Source organism: Sturnira hondurensis, unplaced genomic scaffold, assembly GCF_014824575.4.
Source record: "Sturnira hondurensis isolate 20B ecotype Veracruz unplaced genomic scaffold, ASM1482457v3 Scaffold0022908, whole genome shotgun sequence".
NCBI lineage: Eukaryota > Metazoa > Chordata > Mammalia > Chiroptera > Phyllostomidae > Sturnira > Sturnira hondurensis.
The window spans coordinates 8161124-8184732 of NW_028095539.1; the positions used below are offsets into that span (position 1 = coordinate 8161124).

Genomic DNA, 23609 nt, shown 5'->3' on the forward strand with positions numbered 1-23609 from the left:
CCCTGCCCAGTTGGAGGCGAGCTGTGTGGTACCTTCTTGGGCTCCTTGGCCTCCTTTCTGGCTGCTTGTACAGGGTTCTTCACTTCGGGAGTGGGCGTCAGAGATGGGGGCTGCAGGGGACTGGGGCTGGCGGCCCCCCACACTGGGGGAGCCCCAGAGTTCAGCAGTGTCCTCGAGGAGCCCTGAGCAAGGCAGCACGGGAGCAAGCTCACCTGGGGTGCCCCCCAGGAGCCCCCAGACCATGCCCAAGACCAGGTGGGGACAGCAGGAGAGGGACTCAGGCAAGAAGGGTGAGGGCAGCCCTCCAGCAGGACCAATGGGCAGAGGGCAGTTGGTGCCTAGAAGCTACCGCACTAACAGGCACTGCAGGGGTCGAGGCGTGGGCTCTGCGTGTGCAGAGAGCCCGAAGCGGGGCAGCGGGCATGTTACAGGTAAAAGCACAAAATGCCCCTGGGGCGACAGTTCGGCACTGCCGAGCTCTCCCCAGGACAGGGCGTTTTGTGGCTGGGTGGCCCGTGGGGCTCCAACCATGGCGGTCACCAGCTGACAGGCTGGGTAGCCGCAGAGGAAGCTCCAGGGAGCGGCTTGCGAGAAAGCGTCCGTCCCTCCCCGTGGGGTCGGAGCCAGCACGTCTGACAAAGTGGATCTCCACCTCAAGCAGGCCAGTGGGGCCCTGGGGACCTGTTGCAGAGCGGGTGCACAGGCCTCGGGGGGCCACCCTCCTCTGGACAGTGGCAGCTGACAGGGCAGTGCCACCAAACAGGTGCTTCCTCTCCTCAAAGTAAGACTGTTGCACCGTCACACAACCACGTCCCACTTGGGCCTTCACTAAGCCCTCGCGTTCTAAGGGTTCCAGCTCTTCCAAAAGTGCCCTCTCGTGCGTCACCCCGTCCACTAGCAACTGCAGGAGGAGGAGTCTGGGGCCCCAGCCACTAGAAAAGGCGGGCGACTACCATATCGAATCTGCCACCGACATCCTCTTCTCCTCCCTCTGCCGGCGAGTCTCCCCCATGGGGGGCCTGCAGCCTGGCTCCTGCAACGGGAGAGGCCCTGTGACCTGGTGCTGTCAGCGCAAGGCCGAGGGGGCCAGGTGCCACTGGGACTCTGAGGAGCCACCCTCCCTCCCCACGGGGCTGCATGGGGACCCAGCCTGAGCGCCCCTGAAACACAGCCCCCACAGACTGAGGCCAAAAGGCCCAGGGCAGCTGCATTTCCGACAAGAAGAAACTGGCAGTGATGCTCAGAGAACCCATTTAGCTGAAAACGTCTACGGTTTTGGTATCTATTAAGCAATGTAACTTATTTCAAGTACAAGTGACTTTAGTCTCTCCCACCAGCCAGCTCAGGGTCCCAGGTAGACGCACCTGGGTCCTGGGTCCTGGCCTCCCGCAGTGGGAGCCCACCATCCTGGAGGGATGCTGCTCCGGGGAGCAGGCCAGGTGCCGAGGGCTCTACAAGGCCAAGTGCAGACCCTGGGAGCCCATGGCCAGGCCCCAGCTCAGCAGGGCCCAGGGGTGACACCGGGAACATCGGCACCCTGGCCGGGAAGGTGGGCTGGCTGTCGTGGAGCGTTGGCAGAGCTGCATGGGGACAGTGGAGAAGAGAAAGTCCAACCGTCACCTGAAGCAGCTCCCTCGTGGCAAGCAAGCACCTTGCGCACTCTCCCACTGATGCTTCTCGCTGACAAGTGAGAGGAGTGTTTGCTGGAGCAGAGAGACCTGAGTGTGTTGGGACAGGACACCTGAGACACGAGCGCGTGCACCCGTGCTCCATGCGCAGGCTCACCTGAGGGCAGCAGCCACACGCTCTGGCCAGGGTGCTCGGTGCTGGGCACAGGCGGCGCCAGCAGCGGATTCTCGGTGCCCAGGTCCAAGGGCTGCTCCAGCCTCAGGCCGTCATTCGGTCCCCCCTCGGAGCTCGGCGTGCTGGGGCAGGGCTGGGGGGAGGCCATTTCCCGGCTCCACAGTGCAGCACCCTCCTGAAAGAGGGACACTTCAGGCCTCGCTGCCCCGGGGGCGGGGCCTGCTCGGACAGACACGTGCGCCCCCCACGCACCTTGACCTGCTTCTGCACCCGCTGCAGCTGGACCAGCCAGGCTGGCTCCGCGAAGGACTCCTCCTCTGGCCTCTCTTTCAGCTGCGGGTCGAAGAGCCGTAACTGGGAAGCGACCTGCAGACACACGGAGACGAGGGCCCTGCTGCCACCAGTGTCTCGAAACCCATGCCGACCCTGAAGAGACGTCCCCTCAGCAGTCAGTCCGCGTCACTTTCTATGTATTCTGCGTGACACGCCTCACACACGTATAGTGATGCCGCGGGAACAGGGGACCAGGTGGGGCTGCCCTGCTCACCTGTCTCAACCTGGGTGTGAAGCCAGCAGTGCCCCCACCCCCAGCTCAGCCCGCAGTCCCCACCGCCTGATCACACAGACCGACCCCAGCGCTGAGATGGCCCGGACGTGCACACACTCAGACCGGGAGAGGGAGCAGGGGGCAGGGGCAGGGGGAGGTACAAGTGAAATGAGTTTGGCCTTGTGTTATAAATGAAGCGGTCTGAAAACCCCCGAAATAAAAACTGTTACTGGGTAGCACACGAGCGCATGTTAAAATATGACACTCCTGAGGAGGGGAGATGACAACGGGATCTCTCTGGCACTGTGGGGGTGCTGTCCACCATCCCATGTACGGCTCATACAATCTGGAGGCCAGTCGCCGTCTCCACTCTCTGGAACGGCGTACGAGGCCTGCTGCAGGGCAGTCAGGACCCAGAAGCTCACACGTGCACTGCTAGACCAAGCCGCCTTGACCCAGGCCACGCAAGGGAGCTCGGCTCACCTCACGGCTCGCCCCAGGGTACGCCGCGGGAGGGTCCCATGCAGACGCGCCGGGCGCCAGACAGTTGCCCTGGAACACCTCCGTGTGGGACTTGTCCCTGAGCTCGGTCTGGACCCCGCCCCGCGGGTTGTCAGCTGTGCGTGGGGACAGTACCTCAAGCAGCCGGCTGATGAGCACGGGGGAGTGGCTCTGGGGCCGCAACAGCACCTTCCTGGCGATCGCCTCGCAGTAGTGGAAGGCCTGGGTGGCCAGCCCCATGTCCGCCAGGCGGCATGAGTAGATGAACTTGAACACCTGCAACACACGCACACAAAGCTCAGCCACCCTATGCGTCCTCCCCATCTTTCTACGGTCGCCCTACAGCAGTACCCTACAAGCTGAAGGGCTCTGGATGCTTCATGGGTCCCCTGTGCTGGGTGTCCCCACAGCCACACCAGTCCCCACCCCTGGGGCATTTCACACCGAGGGAAATGACGCAGCCTCTGAGGAGCTCACTTCTCAACGCCTATCAGAGCGCTGCCAGGGCCCCGGCCACGGAGGCCCCGGCTCGGCACGCACACTGGGCCCCTGCAGGGTCCTTGGCTGTCCTGCGCCTGCTGCCTGCTAGCTCTGGGTGGCCTGGGTTTCCACGCACACACACACACATTCATATGCATACACTCGTGTTCACTCGCAAGCTCATGCACTCTCACGCTCATGCACACATACGTGCACACTTGACTACTAGACACACACACACACACACACACTCCTGGGCCAGAGAATATGCCCCTATCACACCAAAAATAGCCAGAAAAAACAAAATACAGGTTTTAATAAAATACTAAGACTCAAAACACAAACAAAACCCTCAATCTAGCAAGGTTACCCTCAAACACTACAGACCAAACGTCTTTCCAACAAGATGTCAAGAACACCCCATCGCCCCTCCACACGCGCACTGCACAGCCTGCTGCCAGTGCAGGCTGGTTGGCCCGGGGCCGCAGCCGAGCTTACCTGGAAGCCGGGCAAGGGGTCGGCCCGGGCCCCCAGCGACTGGGCGTACTCATAGGCCTCTGTTCTCTGAATGGCTTCGTTGGTCGCAAATTTCAAAAACGGTAAACTGCCAGGGAAAGGGGTTTTTCGGATCTTTAGGCAATTCAACCAGGGGCACGTCTCACCACATGGCAAGGACGCGCGGCCATGCTCCGGCTCTGGGTTAGCCGGAGGGGGCGTGCTTTCTTCCACAGCAAACACCTGATTGTGCACCTTCTTACCTGTGGTTCGACCCGATCAGGACGAGCTTCGTGGTTTTCTTTGTGTAAACCCCAAACCCGACCTGGGCCATGAGGTAGCAGAAGTGGGCAGCATCTAGGAGGCCCTTCGAGGCTGGAGACACAAGGCAACCACGTCTTACCTGGGGGTCTCCCAGGAACCCAAGGCTGGGTGTTGAGGGCGGTGAGGGGACCTGAGGGCTGGAAGGGCACCTGTGGCCACAGTGGAGCCGGCCCAGCTCTGCCAGCATCTGACCCACCTAGCGTGTCACCCATTGTGGCCATCGTCCTCGACTCCACCTCCACGTTGTGGCTCAGGTTGGACAGAACCATAGCCAGGTGCGGCCTCCAGTCCCCCCACTTCTCATCTCCGCAGCACTGAGGTCACAAGAAAGACAAGCAGAACAAACCCTCACCCGGGGAACAAAGTGCCACTTGGGTTTTGCGGTGGCTCGGCTCAGGAAGGGTCACAGGGCAAGGGCAAGACAGAAACACAGGTCCCGTCCCAGGATGAGACCTTCCCAGGAGCCAGTGCTGACAGACGGCAGGACAAACAGGGGTGCTGGGGTGAGCCCCACTGACCATGGACGCCGCAGGCATCCGCCCGGACATCAGCTGGTAGACAGTCTGCAGGGGATCATTGATGGGAAGACTGTTGGCAAACCTGGGGAGACACAGAGAGAGACAGCCTAGCTCGGCCGGGCTCAAGGACGAGACAGGAGACGCAGGTCCGATCTCACCTCAGCCCGTTCCTGACGAGCCCTGAGGCTTAACACGGCAGCACCCACAGCTCAGGGTCAGAGGAAGCCTCTGGAGCTCACTGGGGGGCCAGGGCCTGCCCCGTGCAGTGGGCAGGCACGGCGCGTGGACCCTGCGGTAGCACTGCAGCGCAGTGGGGCTCCCCAACTTCCTGGGATGAGAGCTGGACACCTGCGCACCCCGAGGAGCAACCCAGGTGCTGCCGTGGGACTCGCTCCCCACCAGCCCGGTGAGATGCTTCACCTGGTCATGACTCGGGCATGGGTCCGGCTGTCCATTTTACTGGCGAGTAAGAGAGCGTGACCCCACAAGCCGTTTTTCATCGCAGACTCCAAAGCATCCTGCAGAGAAGCACAGCAGTGAGCCGAGCCGGCACAGGGGCCCCGAGGCGGCAGGCAGTGCCGACAGCACAGCTGGTGGTGCCCGTGCCCCCGGAGAGGGGAGGGATGCAGGTGCGGAGACTCCTAGGCCTGGGCGGCCCCTCCACACGCTGCGCACAGCTCCCAAGTCAAAGACAAGCACGTTGCCCCAACGGTCCCCACCCAAGTCCCTGGGGTTCAGGCCTCGCTGCAAGCTCACTGCTCTTGCTGGCTGCCTACAGCATGACAACAAGCAGGCCCATGAGAGACAGGGCGATGGGGAGGCAGTGCGCCACCCCCAGAAAACCCTTCCCCCTGGGGCCCACTGGGAAATGGCACCCACACCTGTTCCCTGGCTCCAGAGTGCTACCTTCTCAACCAGGGGAGGGCCCCTCTCAGCCGAGTAACCTGGGCACAGCTCAGAGAGCGTGTGCCGAGGGCCCTAGTCGTCACGGTGCAGAACTACCACGGACACACGGCCCGTAAAGCCCCTGCACTGGAGCCACGGCCGCGTGGGGCAGGCGCCCACAGCACAGGTGCCCCCCTCTGCCCTGGGCCTGCCCCTCCGCTCCATGAAACCTGGGTGGATGCCAACACCTGCCCGGGGCTCCTGGGCACCCACCCCACCTGCAGGCCTCTGGACACACCAGGGGTGATCCATTCCCACTGGGCACTGGCTCCCTCCAGGACCCACTGCACTTCAGAGGCCTCGAGCCACCACTGGCTGTGACAACGGGTTCACACCGTCTTGTGCGCGGACTCGTCTTGAGACAACGGTACAAGGCAGGGCGCGGCGCAAGCTCAGGAAGCGCACTTGTTCGTCCCGTGACGAGCAACAGAGCCTGCGGATCTTTGGCGCCGACCACCGTAGAGGAAACCACGGCGGCGCCTTCGGAGGAACGACACCAGGACCAGACAACTCCTCGTGGACGTGACGATTCTTCATGTACATCAGACCCTGACATTACTGTCACGTCCCAGTGTCCCACCCACATTTGCTTCCTGGCACTTCAGCCATACATGGCGGACGCAAGGGCACGCCCGTGGCGTCTGGATGCCCGGGGACATACCTTCTTGCGGCCATACAGCAGCAGCTCCCTGAACCTGTCTGTCCCCTTCTCCTGGGTGCTGGTGGCGGCGGCCTGGCTGCCAGTGAGAAACGAGAGCTGGGCCTCCCCCGACTCCTCCTCCTCCGCCTGCTCCAAGGCCTCATTCGTGAAGTCGATCAGGTTGGCCTCGTTGGGTGACTTCCCAGGAAGCCACACCGTTTTGTGGTCTTGTAGCAACAATTCCGCAATGTCGGTTCCCACCACGGTCTGCAGAGTGGCAGGAACAGGAAGAGCGAGGGGCTTCACTACGGCCAGGATGTCCCACGGGTCCCGCCCGGCCAAGGACCCTGGCTGGTCTCTGCAGACGAGCCTGCCGGGCTGCCACGGCCTGGACCGCCATTCCGTCACGGCCGAGCGAGACAGATAACCGCAAACTCCCCGACAGGTAGACATGGCGGGCCTGAAACTCCCTTTGCCCCAAACACACACCCTGCTTGCTTCCCACATCGCCAAGTCCCTGCTGAGATGGCTCCCCGTGCTTGGCCCCATGTCTGTGAGGGACCTGGGGTCCCTGAGACTCTAGGCCAAAAAGAGGCGCAACTGTACGTACCCCATTCTGTCTGCACAACAGAATGATAAAGCTCCAAAGAAGATTTGCAGACTCTTTGTCAATTAAGTTCTCGTTCTGCAAACATTGTGTGGCTTTGTTCTGTGCAAAATTAATAACATCCACTTTATGGGTGTCGTCTCTGAAAGAAGAACAGCACTCAGAGACCGGCAACGGGCAGGGCGGCGCGGCCTCGCGCAGCCACAGCAACCAGACAGCCTCCCCGGGCACCCTGGTGGGACGTACTTGCCGAGCGGCCCCGGGAACGCACGCATCTCCTCCTGCTCCGGCAGGTGCTGCAGCAGCGTCTGAGGGAGGACAGGTGTGGGTGGGGCGAGGGCAGGCCAGGGCACCCCGCCTCTGCCTGCCACACCTGCCGTCGGAGGGCGGCCTGCCCCCACTAGGGAGGCAAAGGCTCCGTCCTGGGGCACGGCCACGTCTGGATGGCTACAGTGACTTTCAAACCTCATTTTAAGCAGTGGGCTCCATCCCAGCCCCCCAAACGCTAAAGCGAGGCCCCGATACATGTGACAGGAGGCCCATGGGGCCACGAAACAGAGCCCCCCTTCCCACCAGCCCTGGGGCTTCCCATCCCCTAGCAGCCACGGGGCACGAAGCACCTCTGCGCCCGGTGCTGAAAGTCACCAACAGATGAGCATCAACAGTGTCCTGCCCTCAGAGCCAGAAACGCCACTGAAGGTGAGGCCCGCAACCGGACAGAGCCCTCTGCACGGCCATTCTTCCGAGACAAGGATGCGTGCGCAGGGCCCACTGCCTGTGGCTGCACCCGTCCTCACCTCCATGCTGTGCACCTCCACCAAGGCCGGCTGTCCTTCCGAAGGCAGGTTAGGGATCACTTTGATGAGCTGGCCCCCAGGCCCAAACCTGGCGCAGACATGAGGCACCGAGAACTTCTCCGGAGACGTGGGTCTCGATGGAGCTGTGGCGAGAGAGCGCACACAACGAACAGCCCACCTGTCAGTTCTGGGCGCTCTGGACCAGAGCGGCAGCTCGGACGTCCAGGCGCCTGCACGGCTGGGACCGCAGACGCACTGACTCTCAGTCAGAAGGTAAAACTGCTAACATCCCACAAAAAAGTACAACTTCAGCATGTGTTGGCAAAACGCTTAAACTGTTAAAAACAAGAAACTAGCCCTGGCTGGGGTGGCTCAGTGGATTGAGCACTGGCCTGCAAACCAAAGGATTACTGGTTCAATTCCCAGTCACGGCACATGCCTGGGTTGCTGCTTGAGGAGACCACACATCGATGTTTCTCTCGTCCTCCCTCCCTTCCCTTCTCTCTAAAACAAACAAACAATGTCTTTTAATAGAGGATAAACTAGCCTCCAACCTGAGGTGTCCCACTTGCGGCCGGCAGGCCCCGTGTGGCCCAGGATGGTTACGGATGCTTCCCAACACAAAATCACGTGTCCTTAAGACACGAGGTCTTCGTGATTGCGTGGCGCGGTGTACTTAACGTGCGGCCCGGACAGTGCTCCTTCACGCGTGGCCCTGAGACGCCCACACGCCAGCTGCCCCGTGAGTCTGGGTGGAAAGCTCCTCTAAGTCCAGCCCGGAAGCCCGCGCCCCAGGAAGCAGCTCTCGGGGCCCTCCGTGCCTCAGCTGTCGTTCTCTGCCCCCGAGCAAGTGTCCCCCGCACCCGGCAAAAGTGACCAAGTGTGATGTCACAGGTCAAAACGAAGGGTTTTCCACTGAAATGCTACTTTAAGAAGGAAAGTAGTATTTACATGTATTTTTGTGCTTTTCAAGATACAGCGTTTCAGAGGGACAACGGGGCACGTGGCAAGTTGAGGACAGTTTTTCTAGGGGAATTACAAATTTCCTTGGAAGACTACTACCCATGTGGTCGGCACGGGGGCGTGAGGGGCGGTGGGCCTGCCTCGGAGCCGCGCACGTGCACGTGCCGTGTGTGTGTGTGGGGGGGCGGCTCTCAGGCCCCGGGGCCCACCCACAGCCAGAGGGGTCCCGTCAGACCTGTGGACGCCACTGCGTGGACGGGCAAACGCGCTGGGCCACAGCTGTCCTGCGGGGGGCTCAGGACAGGCCATCTTGAACTCCCACCACACCTCGCTCCCCTCTGCCTGTCTTGTGCCAGGCCTGTGAGGCCACCCTGTGGTGTGACCTGGTACCACCGGCACCTGTGGGCGCACAGGGCCTCAACCACACACACCTTGCTCCACGGTGGGCCAGCCGGCGTCAGCAGGGTAGCCATATTCTGCGAAGCCCTGGGTGCCACTGAAATTGCTGACGTAGGTGTTGTAGGCATAGTCCCCGTGGAAGGAGCCTGGAGGAGGTGGGGCCTCGTAAGGACCCACAGTCACACTGCGACTTACGTAGACCCGACTCTGGAAAGCACAAAGCCAGCAGGTAAGACCGGTTCACCGGGAACCCTGGTGTAAGACCTTGGGGCACTGTCCGAGCTCGGGGCAAGGGGACTGTTTCCAGACAGGACAGTGTGGACGGAGGAGTGCCCGCCCACCGGGCCCCCACCTGCTGCGAGTGGGCGCTGAAGCTGCTGTGGCGGCTGGGCACGCTGCGCAGGCTCTGTGCCGAGTGCTCGCTATGCACGCTGCGTCGGTCCCCATCGTCCCCGTACGGGTCCCGGGGGGGCTCGGGGTCGTCGTCAAAACTCCCCGTGAAGCGAGGGTCGTACTTCCAGGGGTCATCGTACCTCTCAGGCCTACAGGGGCAGAGGGCAGAAAGGGTTGTGAGCACCACCCAGGACGAGGCCACGCAAGGCCACATGCTACACTCCAGCCCGCACCAGGCCCTACAGCCCCGCCCTGCCCCGCCATCCTGATGCTACAGCACCCTGGAGAGCCCACCCTTGAGTGATCACTGTCACCCAAATGCACATTCAGGCCCTGTCTGCAGACTCAGAGAAGCACGCTGCCAGTGCGTAAACAGAAGGCACGCCTCCCATGGACACCAGGAAGACTAGGTGCCCACAGTGAGAAATGCCCGGAGTGTCCGGGCCGTGCCCTCCTTCAGTCAGTGACCGGGACGCCAGCTGCTCCCCCCGGGACCTCACACACGGGCACAGCTTTGACTTCTGCCCAACCTCCTTGGCAAGGGGCACATGACCCACCTGTCAGCATAAGCGTAGCCCTCCTTCCTGTACAGGTCGTAGTCCGCATTGTACCAGTAACTGTGGTCGTAGGGGCGGGGGTCCCTGAACCTGGAGCCATAGGGGTACCGGTCCCAGCGGCCTGGCTCTGTGACTGAGGGAGGATGGGGTTAGCACGCACACGAGGGAGGCGGCGTCCTGTGCTCCCCGGAGAGCCGCATGGCCCAGCACTGACGCGGGCTCGGGGGCTCCCTGCAGCACCAAACTCTCCTCCCCGAAGTCAGCAGGGCCCCGGGTGTTAACTGAGACCCCAGCGTCCCGGCTGAGTCCGGCTGGCAAGTCTAAGACCCAAGGCCACTGGCTGTTCCTCTCTCAGTGCACGCATGGTCAGAAAGGAAGCCAATCTGCTATGTGACATCCTAATGAAGTTCTGGCTCAGAGGTGTCACCTTCAACAGTTGATCCCATAACAATACATTTCACACACATCTCTTCTAATGTGGTCTAGAAGCTTCAAGAAATACACTCAAACTAAAGGACTACTTTAAAAAAGACCAGTAACTGTGGCTCAGTGGACTGAGCACTGGCCTGCGAACCGAAGGGTTATGGGTTCAATTCCCAGTCAGGGCACACGCCTGAGCTGGAGGCCTGGTCCCCAGTAGGGGGTTGTGTGAGAGGCAACCATGTATTTCTCACACATTGATGTTTCTCTTTCTTTTCTTCCCTCCCTCTTCTCTAATAAAAGTAAATAAAATCTTAGAAAAATAAAACAGACCATGACCTTCAAACAAACCGGACACACCACTTCTGGCAACGGTGCGCAGAGCTGCGATCGACAGTGACTCGGGGAGCAGAGGCCTGTGAGCGGAGGGCTGCAGGCCCTGGAGGGACCCTGCTCTGCACCAAGTACAGGACACCGCTCAGCAGAGGGAGCAGCAGGGCTTAGGGACATGTGGCTGTGAGGCACGCCCTGCCTGACAGCAAGGGGACATGCCTACACCCGCCACGCCAGAGCCACCGCCCACATGGCCACAGAGCACGGCAGATGTGGCTAGTGCCACGGGGAGCTGCTTTCGAGCTTTGTTTGGTTTACAGACGAGGCAGCTCTGCAACTCCTGGTGATTATGCTTTGCTAGGAAATCAGAGAAAACTGCTCACACGGTAAAGACACGTTAATGCTGTAATGAAGGTGGGACCTCCGGAGGAAAAGCAGCAACAGGAGCACCTCCAGATGCGGGCTACCTGGGCTCGTGGATGAAGCCAGAGACCAGCTGAAGGGACGCTTCCTAAGGGCCCCTCAGAGCACCGCCTGTGGGCAGCACCCTATGGTCCCCTATGGCCAGTGGCCACCGCCACCAGCTGCTCCACGTACCTCCGTAATCGTACTGGCCACAGTAGTAACTGGAATAATCACTCTGGCTGCTCCATCCACGTGTGGAATTCGAGTGGCCTTCTGGGTGCCCTTGCCTGAAAGTACACAGCGGTCACCTGAAACTGACATGTCACCTGCTTCGGAGAAGTGCAGCGGGGTGGGGGGGCAGTCTGGACAGGCCACACAAGAGTGACAGGCATTCTCAAAGCACTTGGCAGTGGGAGGGCGGTGACCAGAAGATCCCACTGCACACGGCCATGAGCTCATGGGGTTCCCCGTTTCTCTCTTGACAGCCGCCACGCGAGTGTGCTGGTTCAGAAGGGCCTGTGTTCCCCACGCCACCGCCCAGGGAAGCAGGACGGAGACAGACTCTCGGGGTGTGAATGGCAGACTTAGCCGAGGCGCAGAAACCGGCTGGAGGCCGACTTTCGGACCCATCGCTCGGACTGCGCCCAGGTATCCTCTGAGCAGCCAAGACGCCCCGGCCCTGGCGGCCCCCTGAGCAGCACGGGCCTCCCAGGGCGAGCCTGACCCTGGTTCCCACCACAGGGAAGGTGGGACTTAGGGAGACCAGATGTTAGAGCTGGGGCAGTGAGAGTCCTGGAAGGGCTTAACGACATTTTGTTTTCTAATGGCAGGTTTGGGACAGTACTGGATTTTTAAAACAAACTTCCCTCCCGTCTCACTCAGCTGAGCCTGGGGCTTGGCCGGCACAGCTCCCGGAAGGGAGTGCCCCGGCCTCCGTCCAGCACCTCCACTGCCCCACCCCGGGGCAGGAGCCCCTGCACACATGTGGGGGCTCCTGGACTCGCACCTCCTCGCCCCCTAACCCTGCATCTGTCGGGGAAGACGGTCACAGAGCTGAAAGGCCGCGCTCGCCTCCAGCAGTTCCTGCAGGGGTGGGGCCCGCGGCACAAGAACAACGAGCCAATGCTAACTTCTGTGTGGAAATGCGCACGCACACCCCCCAACCAGAGCAGGGCACGAAGGAGAGGCTCCTCTCCAACGCTGTCACAGAGCGGCGCGGACACAGTGGGTAAGGCAATGGACCTCCCACAGAACTGCCCAGACTCCGGGCAGGCTCCAGCTCTGGCCTCTGAAACGAGTTGCCACGCTGACATGCATGTGGGTGAACGAGGGGAAATGGGAACGGCCAGCTGTGCCCTGGCTCCACCCACGTCTGTGCTCCCTCAGTCCCAGACAACACCAGTTCACAGCTCTCACTGCATCCAACCGCTTCCGGGTGAGAGGGTGGCGCCGGGCACCGAGACCCGGGACCTCTCGCACATGGCGTCTGGTGCACAGGCCCACACAGCTCAGCGGGTCCCTCGGCAGACGGAATAGAGGTCGGCTGATGGAAAAGGCTCACCAGCCAGCACCAGACGCCCCAAGACCAGCACCCGGAGGCCCTGTTTCGGAGAGGCAGTGTGCCTACCAAGTCCGTGACAGCGACCAGGCCTTCTCTGTCCCAAGTGTGAGGAGCCACAGACCCTTGCGGCAGAACCTACACCTAGGAGACATCACTCTGCCAGGTGAAGGCTCTGGAAAGCAGGCAGAGCCAGAGCAACGGCAGCCGCCCCTCATCCCAACTCCACCGACCCGAGCGGGAGGCCTCTGACGGTGACGCTCTGGCTCAGCAGGGACATGGCGCCAGGATTCTCAGCTTCCTGGTCAGTAACCTCGAAACTGAGTCAGGGTCAGCATGAGAGCACAGGACAGCGACGCCTGGGGTCTCTGGCACAGGAGGCCATGGTGGGGGAAAACCATGGCCAAGCTTGCCGGCTGCACTTGGGCCCGAGCTGGCCCAGCCATTCAGTCAGCGAGGCTCCAGAGTGGGGCCAGGGCCAACCTGGCGCGAGGACAGCGGTGCCGGCCCAGGGGCCCCGCACAGGGTCTGGCCCCACCTGGCGGCGCAGGCCGCCAGCACCACAATGCGCCACCTCGACTTACAAATGCATCTTACAGCCCATCCATGTGGGCAGGGCAACAGAGCCGGCCTGTGCCATCCTCCACACTCACGGTCTTCTCAAATCACAGCCTGCCTACTGCAGCCAGCGACGCACACACCCATCACCTGGCAGACGGCCGGTCTGAGCAGTGGCTCGCCCGGGAGCTGGGCCGCTCGGGCTCCGGGTGGCGGTAGTTGTCAGCATAGGTGTGGGCTGCACTATCGTAGGGCCTGTATCTGGGCTCATAGAGGCCGTAGATGTCCTGTTGGGAGAAAGGTGTGCACAGGGTTGGAGGGCAGTCACCAGCCTGCCGGCCCAGCAAAAGGAGCACTGCTCTCCCAGTACAGACGCTGCTCTCCCGGGCGAGGGCCAAGGGTGGCCAAACAGAAAACCGACAGCCCTGGCTGGGGTGTCTCAGTGGACTGAGCGCAGGCCTGAGAACCAAAGGGTCGCCGGTTGGATTCCCAGCCAGGGTACATGTCTAGGTTGCGTCCCAGGTCCCCAGTAGGGGGTGCACAAGAGGCATCTACACACTGATGTTTTTCTCCTTTTTTCTCCCTCCCTTCTCCTCTTAAAATAAATACGTAAAATCTTTTTTTTTTTTTTTAAAGAAAAGGTGCCCCTGGCTGCCCTGGGCTCCCAACAGAGCGTAACTTCCACACGGCCCCCTTGGGGACCTGGGGCTGGCATGTCTCAGTGGTCAGAGGTGTAACTCACAGGCACACAGAGACACTCAGGGCTCGCGCCTCCCACCACCCAGCCCGCTCTGCCCCAGCCTCTCGGACCACAAGGCCCCAGCTCGGTTGCCTGCCCCTGCCCAGCCTGCTGTGCGTCAGCAGCTTCAACCTCCCTGGCCCATGATCCTGCTGCCTCGGCTGAGCTCCAGGGCCACTGGGCCTGGACAGAGGTGACATAAAGCAGGTAATAACCAAACGTGCCCACTTGGACCCCGCGTTTTCAGATGCAGAACAAAACAGAACCTAGCTGAAACACCTGTAAACCCTGACGCTTACAGGTGGGGAAAGAGGCAAAGGCCTTCTGTGCACAGCAGGGCCCCTCCACCGTGGGGATGTGCCCGCCCGGGAGGGGCTCACAAGGTTTCACCCCTCCTCACCACTTCACTTGGGTTACCCGCCAAGCCTAACTTCTCCTGTTTTTATTCTGAAGGAGGAATGTAAGATTAGACTACGGTTTTCTTGCAGCTTCTTAGGTTTCTGACATCACAACCACACACAAGAATCAAGCAGCTGCCCATTCCACTCAGAATCTGGGGTCTGCAGGCTGCCCAACAGTGCGGCAGTGAGCCTGGGGCTGGGGGCGGCACTGCGGGAGGACTAGCGTCTCCACCACTCAACGCGCTGCTGCGCGGCCCAGACTCGTGCGCTGGGTGTGCCTGGCCGAGCGGTGGGGGCTGGGGGCACCTTTCTCACCAACGGTGCACAGAGCCCAGGTCCCGCCCAGAGGTGCAGTGCAGTTGCTTCTGAAGCGACAGACCCCTGCCAAGAGGCGTGAGGCGAGACCGCTGGTCACAGGGCTGGGCGGCCCGAGCCCGCCCCTACCTGGTAGAAGAGCGGAACGGTGCCGGGGTCCGGTGGGTACGGGGAGGGGTACTGGGCCTGGTAGCCGTCGTACGGGGGTCTGTAATAGTAGTAAGACGCCAAGTCCAGGGGCGAGGGCTGCGCCCACTGCTGGCCCGGCTGCACGGCTGCCTGGCTCGGGCTGCTGGACACGAGGGACGTGCTGGAGGACCGAGGCGGCCGAGGGAGCAGCTGCTGAGCCGGGTCAGCTGGAGCCGGACTTGTGGAGTCTGGGGGCTCTCCTTGCAGAGGCAGACTTTCCGGGTTTGGGCACGCCGAAGGTGCTGCTTTGGGCCCTTGCGGGGGTGGAGGGGCTGGACCCTGCTGGACTCTCTCTAGGCCGAGTTGCTCCTGAGCACTTTTTGCCACCTGTTGGTAGAAATGGTCTGGGTCATGCGCCCCAAGCCCAGGCTGTCTGGGGTGACTGGGGGTAGTTAGCTGAGGAGAGGCTGTGCCTTTGGAACGGGATGGGCTACGCGATCTTACGGGGTGTTCCAAGGTCCTATTCAGTGTGAAGTCCAGGGCCGCTGGAGTCTCCTCCTGGTCACGGGGACCGTCTGCCTTATCACTCTGCGGCCCCAGAGCGGTGTTTGTGGGTGACACCAGAATGAAGCCTGTGCCCCCAGCAGGGCTGTTAACCAACTCTAGAGGAGGGTTCTCCGAGCTGTGTGTCTTCTGACCCCCTGGAAGCAAGTTCTTTGGAGTCGGATGAGATGGCGACTGAACCAGCAAATTAGCAGGTTGAGTGGAAACCACTTCAGAAGCACCAGAGGTTTGTGGGAAGTTACTCTGGGCAAGATTGTTAGGCAGAGGTGAGCAGATGGGAGCGCTGGCTGGAACCCCAGAGGGAGGCATAGTTTCTCCAGAATCTCCTCCTGCGGCCCAGCTGCTCACAGCAGACCTGTCCCCGACCCGAGCGTCTCTCCAGGACTGAGCCTTCTCGTTAGCACTCGACAAGGACGTAGGAAAACGAATGGGCTGAGCTAGATTAGCGCTCTGATTGGGCTGAGCAATCAAGACTGGTTGGTTCTGCAAAGATTCAGCAGGCGGTGAGGACAACAGACTGGCATAACCAGACCTTGCCTGCGATGGAGGGGCCTCTTCTTCTCCCAACTTGGGAGGGTTCTCGAGGTTCTCAGAGGTGCCAATGCTGTCCCCACTCTGCAGAGGGAGGAGGCAGCCCGGCTGCCGGGGCAGCTGACCAGACACCCCCTCATCCGGAGGCTGAATCACATCTGACGGCTGAGGTTTCCCAGGCATGTGAAGCGCAGGGGCAGCAGGAGCTAGAAGGACGTTGCCCCCAAAGTCTGGCAGCTCGTTCTGTGCCCACAGAGTCGTTGCTGGGCTCTCACACTTCATGGCTCCTTGGGCCCGGGCAGAGGGCCTCTTCTCAGGGGTCAGAAGCACAGTCTCCTGGGGTGGCCCCCCAGGGTGGGGAAGCCCACCGGCTTCAGCAGGTGTGGTGGAAGGCAGAGGACAGGCCTGGGGTGGGAGGAGGGTCTCCATGTTGTCTGGCGGCTGCTCCAGGTTGCCGGGGCAGGCACTGGGCGGTGCAGCAGCTGGTCTCTGCTTCTGAGGGGTGTGGGTCACCTTCACCTCCCCCACCACATTGGCACGGTCTGCCTCCACTGGTTTTACTCCAACTAGGTGGGATCTCACTGGTTCAAAAGAACTATTTGCACTTGTCTGAAATACCCCTGTGGGTTTGGGGGGACTTGGGGTCAAGGGCTGGGACAGGCTGCTGCAGTAATTGGGGCTCCCAGTGGTCTCATCTATCTCGCCTCCCACGGGAGAAGAATCGATCTGCTTAAAAAAGCTCCCTGAAGCCTCGTCCTCAGGTTTCCCAGCTTCCTGCTGGATGAAGGTGCCCAGGTCCTGGGGCCGGGCGGCACTGGACACACTCCGGTGGCTCTTGCTGCTGTAACTGGATGACACGCTATCCGACCGCACAGGGTACAGTGGTGCGTCCAGGGTCTCGAGATTCGAGCCCCCGCCTCCAGTGTGGCCCACAACGCTGAGCCTGGTGACCGTGGGCCCAGGAAGTGGCCCGTGTCTGAGCTGATCACCTGGGGAGGAGGCACCCAGACCTGGGGGCTCACTGGGGAGAACCTCCTGGTTCTGAGTCAACTCCAAGTTCTCCGCATTCTCGCAGTGGGAGCTCCCAGTGCCATGAGGCCCTGTGCCTGCCGTGTCGGTCCACAGATCTGCAGCCGTGATGCGAGCGGCTGGTTCATCGCGCTGGGTGCCCGCAGACCAAGGAAAGTAGGGCTGCGTGTCTCCCTGCTGCGCAATCTCACTGCGCGGGCCTCTGAGGAAGGCCTGGTAAACGCCGCCTGCACCACCATGCGCAGGAGGAGGACCCAGGCCAGGACTGGGGAAGAAACCGTCCCCGCCAGACTGAGCAGCAGAGCCTGTGTGTTCAGACGAGAGGGTCTCCTCATTTTCTGTCTCCCCCCCTTGGAAAAGCATGGAGAGTGCACCTGAGTTGGCCTCCGGCAGGGCCTGGCTGGCCCCGGCCCCCAGGGGGCAGTGCAAAAGGCTTTCCGGGTTGCTTCCCTGAGCAAAGGGGTTCACAAGAGTAGGGTCTGCCGACTGCTCTTTATTCACCCTGGGGCTTGGCCGGACCTCCCAGCCAGCCCGAGGATTCCCAGCCCTGGTATTCTGCCTGAGTGTGCTGTCAAGATCAAAGTTACTTGCTGAGTGGTTTCCACTTGGCACGCAGGCTGCCTCCTCTCTCCTGTCACTGGATGAGGGTCCTGTGATGGGAGAGTTGTGCTGCTCGTGGTCAGGACCCCGAGGAAGGCTAAGCGGAGCAGGGAGGTGAGACATGCTGGAGACCGGGGGCACAGTATTTGGAAAAGGCCCTTCTGAGCAGGGCTGATAATGCTGGCTCACAGCCTGTGGGCCTCCCTGCATGGGCCCCCACTGCCCTGGCACTTGCTGGCGAGGCTGAAGAAAGAAAGGGGGTGCTGCGGGGGCTGCGGCACTGTTGTGGGGATTCTGCCCGCTTGGGGGCCTGTCGGGCCCAGGCATGCCCCCATGCAGAGGGCCCCCGTAGAGAGCATCCGGACCCACTGCTGGGATGTACTGGGTCTGAGTGTGGTGCTCCAGGCTGGAAGCGACCTCGGCCCTCCTGCTCATCTCGGGCCCGGGTGGCACTGGGGGGGTCAGCACACTGGGAAAGGGACTTGCCCCTGGCCGGGGCTGGGACAGAGGTCTCGGCAGAAGCTCGCGCAGTCCTTGGCAGCTGTCCTCAGCATTTGTGTGAGACATAGGCAGACCAGGGTGCTGAGGAAACACTGGTGGGGCTGGGCCCGGCAGCACGGGCGGGCTGCTCCTGGATGCGCCGCCCGGTGAGGCCCCCTGCAGTGCCTGTCTGCTGAATGCGAATGGGTCTGTCACCGGCTGCAGTGGGCGAGTCGCTGCAGCTCCTGGGGCGCTGGCAGGCGCCTGTCTCCGGTACGGGCTGCTCGGCCACAACACGCTCGAGGGGCTCCCAGCTGGAGGCGGCCCCACCGCGCTGGGTGGGGCAGCCTGTGGCGGTGGCTGCATGGCCAAGCTCTTGCCCAGTTAGATGTTGCTTACAGAGAGAAGCAGGATCTAGGTTATCCTTGATTGGAGCTGAAAAATACAGAAAAAAAGAAAAAGTTGGCATAAAATCCATATATTCAAAGTCCTGGTTGCGATCAGGGAAACTAAGGAAGAAGAAAAGCTGGACAGGGATTTCCCTGAGGGCCGCATCTGCCCCACCCCACTCTTGGAGAGAGCTGGCTGCTCTGGGGCAGGAACCCTGGCTGAGTGGGGGCAGACGCTGCTGTGCCGGCTGCTGGGAGACTTCGGAAAGTCACTGCCAGTCTCTGGGACTCGCTCACGTGACTCAGCGAAGGACCCGTTGGAATGGCTGCCGCCGCCTGATGCCCTCACCGAGCTGGTGGGGACAAGCAGAACCTGCCAGTCTGACTGACTACCTGCGACACGGTCACTTTTCCTGTGACTTGTCACCAGATCCAGAGTGCCAGCTCCTCTACTAAGACTGAGCATTACCCTTTCCACACAGGTAACTTTAAATCTCGAAAAGAAAACCAAAGTTTAAAATCGGCTCCCATCTTCCTTCGTGAAAGAACACTCTACAGTACACAGCGATACGGCGTCTTCATCTCCAAGGCCTCTTCCCCCCCTGAAGCGTCCCCCTTTCCTGCACTGGGGCTGGCTGCATGCCAGCGGGGAGCCAGGTTCTCCACGTGACGGGGCTGTAAAGCCAGGCCCGGCGAAGCCAAGGCCAAGCAGAGCGGCTGTAAAGCTGACCAAGGGACTTGAGTCAAACCTTGTCATTAACAGGCAGTGTTACAGACACAAAGGGGTGCCCTGGCTGGGTTGCTCAGTGGCTGAGAGTATCATCCCAATATGCCAAGGTTGTGGGTTCGATCCCTGGTCAGGACACGCACAAAGACCAACCAATGATGCATCGATAAGTGGGACAACAAATCGACGTTTCTTTCTCTCTTCTTTCCTCTAAGAATCAAATTTTTTAAATCTTAAAAAAAAAAACCAAAGGAGCAAAAATCCTCTTCACAGTGTTTTCTGTTATTATTTGTTAGTAAAATATACTAAGTGTAGTCTTAACAGTTAACCCGCACTTCTGGGCCAAAAGTCCCAGGTCTGTCCCCCCAGGAAGCCCTCTCCTCTGCATCGGCCCCTCTTTCCTGGCGTCTCTCTCGTGAGGACGAGCCAGTGGAGAAAATCGAGCTCGGAGGGAGACGGGGTGGGTGGGCTCTGCGGTCCCAGCCACGTTTTTGCAAACGTGCGATGATTTCGTCTCGGAAATCCTTCTGCTGCTCAGGTAAAGAAAACACTTACTAGTGTACTGCAAGTAAAGGGATTTACAAGTACAGTTGCCACCCCCACCTGAAAACTGGTCTGTGAAACCTACTAAGGCACCACCACTGCTGCCCACACACGTTGTCCTTGTCCAACGGGAAGCCCTTTCCAACTGACAAGCACTTTGAAAATCACTCCGATTTACTGGACTGTGTATTAGGAACAGCGTCAGATACTGCACTTGGTTCAAAGCAAAGAGCATTCACAGCTCAGCTTTCTGCGGCCCAAGAGCAGGCCCACCAGAGCCGCCACCTCCTGTCCGGGAAACACGCACGCAGGGGTCTCCCAGGACACGCCCTCCTCCTCGTCAGGCTTTGGCAGGAGACCCTCACTCACTCTAAGCAGACTGAAAAGGGTAAGCACAGAGCACAGGCCTAGAGGGTGTTTGTCAGGCGTCACTGCGAGAGCAGGACCGGGCCTGGCTGAGGGGCTGGGGCACAGGACTGCTTTCTGCAACCCAACATCTTCGCCTATGAAGTGAGAGACTGAGTATGATGATGTCTTGGGTCCCTTCTGCGTTTAATGCTGTGACATCCTACTCGAAGTGGACGCGGGGATGCCCTAACCTGCTCCCACTGTTTAGCAGGGAACCCGTATCAGAGTCTGAATGTCACAGGTATATACTTAACTGGTTTCTTGCAGAAAACGTTAAAATTATTTTCTCAGCTCCCGGACTAAGAGGCAAACACTGTCACGCTCTACAAAGCAGCACCATCCCCTCCCCTGCTGCCCCAGCTGAGAACTTTCCAGCAACACACCAATTTCATCTGAAACAACCTCGAATCGTCTTATCCTTTTGACCTTTTCCCTCTGTTCACCAGCAGAAAAACAACGCCGCTAAGCATCCTTCATCTCTCGACTGTAGGGAATTTCATTCTGCCCAGTAGACCATTCCGCAGCCTCAGGTCCTCTAACTTTAAAAGGCGGTTTTGAGGGGACCTGCTGACCTTAGAGGTTCACAAACCTAGCTCCTCAATTAAACTGCACATATCTGTGTGAAACACCTTCGCAGGACCTATTTTCAATGGAAATTCCTGGTCACTGAACTGAGATGGGCACCCCCCCCCGCCGCGCACCAGCTGCGTGTGAACCCACAGGAGTGTGAAGGAGCCCACCCCCCCCCCAGCCGCCCCCAGGCTGTCGTCCCCGCCAGACTGTGGAACACTGAACCCAGAGACACCACAAACTCTGACTGTCCTGAGTCCTGAGTCCAACACAGTCGGATGTTAAAGGGAAAAAGAAGGGGTCCACACACCGCTAATAACCACAAAGACCCCGAAAGGACACTCAGGAAAGCTGTTTACAGACACAGGAAGGAGTCTGTTCAAATGTACACATACACTGCCCCGAAGAACACTCAGCACCATCTCGGGACTTACTGTGATCACTGCTGTCAAAGGTGAATGAGTCACGAGGGAGGTAAGCTGCCCTGCCTCCAGTCTTATCTTTGGGAGGTAGCAGCACCTACCAGGTGTAAACGGGAACACCAACTGCAGGGAGGGGTGCGAGGCTCCAGGGTACAAAAGCCTCACTCCCGGACCTCGCTCTGGGACTCAGTTTGCTTCCTGCCATATGAGGGGATGGAAATACCCCTCTGACTTAGTACCTGCAGCCCAGGCACGGAAAACCAAATCTTAATAAGCCGCTCATGCCCAATCTCCAAGCCTTTTAAAGGGGAAGGGGCAAAGACTGGGTTTAAATGGCTGTGGCGCCTCCAGGCGCTTTACTGTAACCCCTTCCTTCATCACAAAGAGGGCACCGCTGGCTCCCACACCACCTCTCAGCCCTGAGACAAAACACTGGCGCTCGACCTCCGTCGCAACATCTTGGCCGCCTTGCCACGAAATTGCCACAGACAACAGCAATGACGCGCCGCGGTTCAAGTGCAAATCCATCTCATAACCGGCATGGCTGGGCAGAAATCTTTCGACCAACGAGGACAAGACCACGTCAGAACCTTCGAAGCAAAGGGCATGCTAAGAAATTTCCTGAATGTTTGCACTTTTCAAAACACGGCAGGTCTGGCCGACCTTCCAGCCACTCCAACAAGACCCCCGCCGAGGCCGCCACAGCTAAGACGAGTGTCAACACAGCTGAGCAGACAGGCACTTGTCAAGGACGCGGCCGCACGCGCAGGGTCCGCGTCAGTCTGACCCACCGGGAACGAAGTGCGGACTGGGGCAAGCGCGCCGCAGCACGGCTCCCCGGCCCAGCCCGCGCCCCCGACAACCCTCCTGCGGCACCCCGGAAACGCACAGCCCGCTCGGGGATGGGCCTGGTCTACCCGCCCGCCCCCTCCACCCTGACCCCGGCCCTCACCGGCGCGCCTCAGGGAGCCTGAGGCCGGAGCCGGCTCCCGCCCGGCCCCTCGGCAATCCCAGGTGCCAGCCGCTCAGGAGGCGCGGGCGCAGGCGGAAGCCGGCAGGCCGGTTAAGACGAGCGCAGATACGGCAACCGCTGCAGCCATCTTAGTACATCCGGCTCCGGTCTCCGCGGCCACAGCGCCGCCGACGTGTCCGGCCGAGACGTCAGCGCACGCCACGCCCACCCGCCACGCCAGCCAGCCCCGCCCCCCACAGCTGTTCTCCAGACGCTCCGCCCCGCTCTCGCCCCACCCGGTACACTAGCCCCGCCCCTAGCAGCTGCTCAGGTGACCTTCCGCTCCGCCCCTCTCCGCGCCCTTCACCGCACATCCCTCCTTCCTGCTCCTTGGCCCCGCCCATTAACCCCGCCTCTTACTAACATCCTCCCACGGCCTATCCTTGGCCCCGCCCCGTCCTGCGTCCAATCCTTCACTGCCGCATCCTTCGGCTAGGCGGTCCTTCAACGCCCCATCTCTGTGTGCCGCCCTTTAGCCCCGCCCTCTGCCTGGTCCATTCCTTCAACACCCATCCCTTGCCCCCGCCTCTTGCCCACCTGCCCGGCAGGGTGCTCAGAGGCCACCCCGGAGCGTTCCCCGCGTTACGCCAGTCCTTTTTCGCAGCCGTTTCTAAGATGTGCGAAGAGTAGGAATTTTTCAATCAGACTCAAGTGAAGAGCCAGTCTTGACTGGCCGATGCCAGCAGGTGCATCCGCCGAGAACAGATACTGCTGAGCCGAGAAGCCGAGCGGCGCCATGGCGCAGGCGCGTTCCTCCCATTTGGTCGTTGGTCACAAGGCTGGAAGAACGGCATGAGGCGACTGCGCGTGAGCTGACCTCCGCTGCGGAGTGCGCTTGCGCACCTCGCCGTGGCGGGACGGTTGCCTAGTGACGGCTGTTTGCGTCCCGGGTTTCCAGTTCTGCCTGGGAAGTTGGTTTCCGTTCACACCTCGCTCTCGGGAAGCAATGCCCATCTGCTGCCTAGAGCCGTGGGAGGGGCAGGTGTCGCCGGCCTCCCAGTCCACAGGCCGCCATCGAAGCCCTACTGCCCGCCTCTGCGCACCTCGGGGGTCGTTCTGTCGGCTCTCAGCCGCACCGCCCCCCTCGCCCAGGTGCTCTCCTCGCCGCTCGGCAGTCCCCTCTGCTCCTGTCCCATGCATACACTCCGAACGGTCCTCTCCCTCTGCCTGACGCTAGGCGCGCAGTCTCCAGCCCCTCTCGTCTGCCCTGATAACCCCTCGACGGCCCAGTCAGGTCCGCTAAACTGCGGAGCCTCGTGGATAGAGGCTCCAACTGTTGTTAAGTGGGTATTTGTGTTGAATGAGCGCGACCCCCAAGGTACTAAGCGACAGGCTAGGCTGCTGGGCCCCGGTCTCCTGCCCCCCCCCACCCCCCGGCTGCTGCCTCATCCTGGCACCCACCCAGCAGGTGCCATCAGAGCCCACGTATGCCGCGTCTTAGGGAAGAAGGGGTGCTGCCATTTGTAGCTTCCCTTTCCCGGTGAGAAAATGGAGGGCAGGGCCCCTC

At 60.9% G+C, this 23609-nt stretch overlaps 1 protein-coding gene across 9 annotated transcripts in view; it reads right to left on the bottom strand.

Annotated features, from left to right (window-relative positions):
* The window catches only part of SEC16A (SEC16 homolog A, endoplasmic reticulum export factor), a 32289-nt gene extending 9388 nt beyond the window's left edge, over positions 1-22901 (bottom strand). For 5 of the 9 annotated variants that reach the window (XM_037036593.1, XM_037036594.1, XM_037036591.1 and 2 more), the window contains exons 1-22: positions 22043-22243; positions 14828-18466; positions 13394-13530; positions 11320-11414; positions 9970-10102; positions 9372-9561; positions 9052-9226; positions 7658-7800; positions 7107-7168; positions 6864-7002; positions 6275-6520; positions 5089-5186; positions 4669-4750; positions 4347-4464; positions 4090-4201; positions 3830-3935; positions 2987-3127; positions 2056-2169; positions 1786-1978; positions 1365-1580; positions 954-1033; positions 33-182 (exon numbers count right to left, since the gene is read on the bottom strand). In XM_037036593.1, coding sequence (XP_036892488.1) covers positions 33-182; positions 954-1033; positions 1365-1580; positions 1786-1978; positions 2056-2169; positions 2987-3127; positions 3830-3935; positions 4090-4201; positions 4347-4464; positions 4669-4750; positions 5089-5186; positions 6275-6520; positions 6864-7002; positions 7107-7168; positions 7658-7800; positions 9052-9226; positions 9372-9561; positions 9970-10102; positions 11320-11414; positions 13394-13530; positions 14828-18397 — 6300 coding nt within the window. In that variant the 5' untranslated portion in view covers positions 18398-18466; positions 22043-22243. Of the gene's footprint in view, positions 1-32; positions 183-953; positions 1034-1364; positions 1581-1785; positions 1979-2055; positions 2170-2986; positions 3128-3829; positions 3936-4089; positions 4202-4346; positions 4465-4668; positions 4751-5088; positions 5187-6274; positions 6521-6863; positions 7003-7106; positions 7169-7657; positions 7801-9051; positions 9227-9371; positions 9562-9969; positions 10103-11319; positions 11415-13393; positions 13531-14827; positions 18467-22042; positions 22244-22639 lie in introns of those variants that run through there. The other 4 variants (XM_037036592.1, XM_037036588.1, XM_037036590.1 and 1 more) reach the window with 4 other exon arrangements.
* Between the last annotated feature and the right edge of the window lie 708 nt (positions 22902-23609).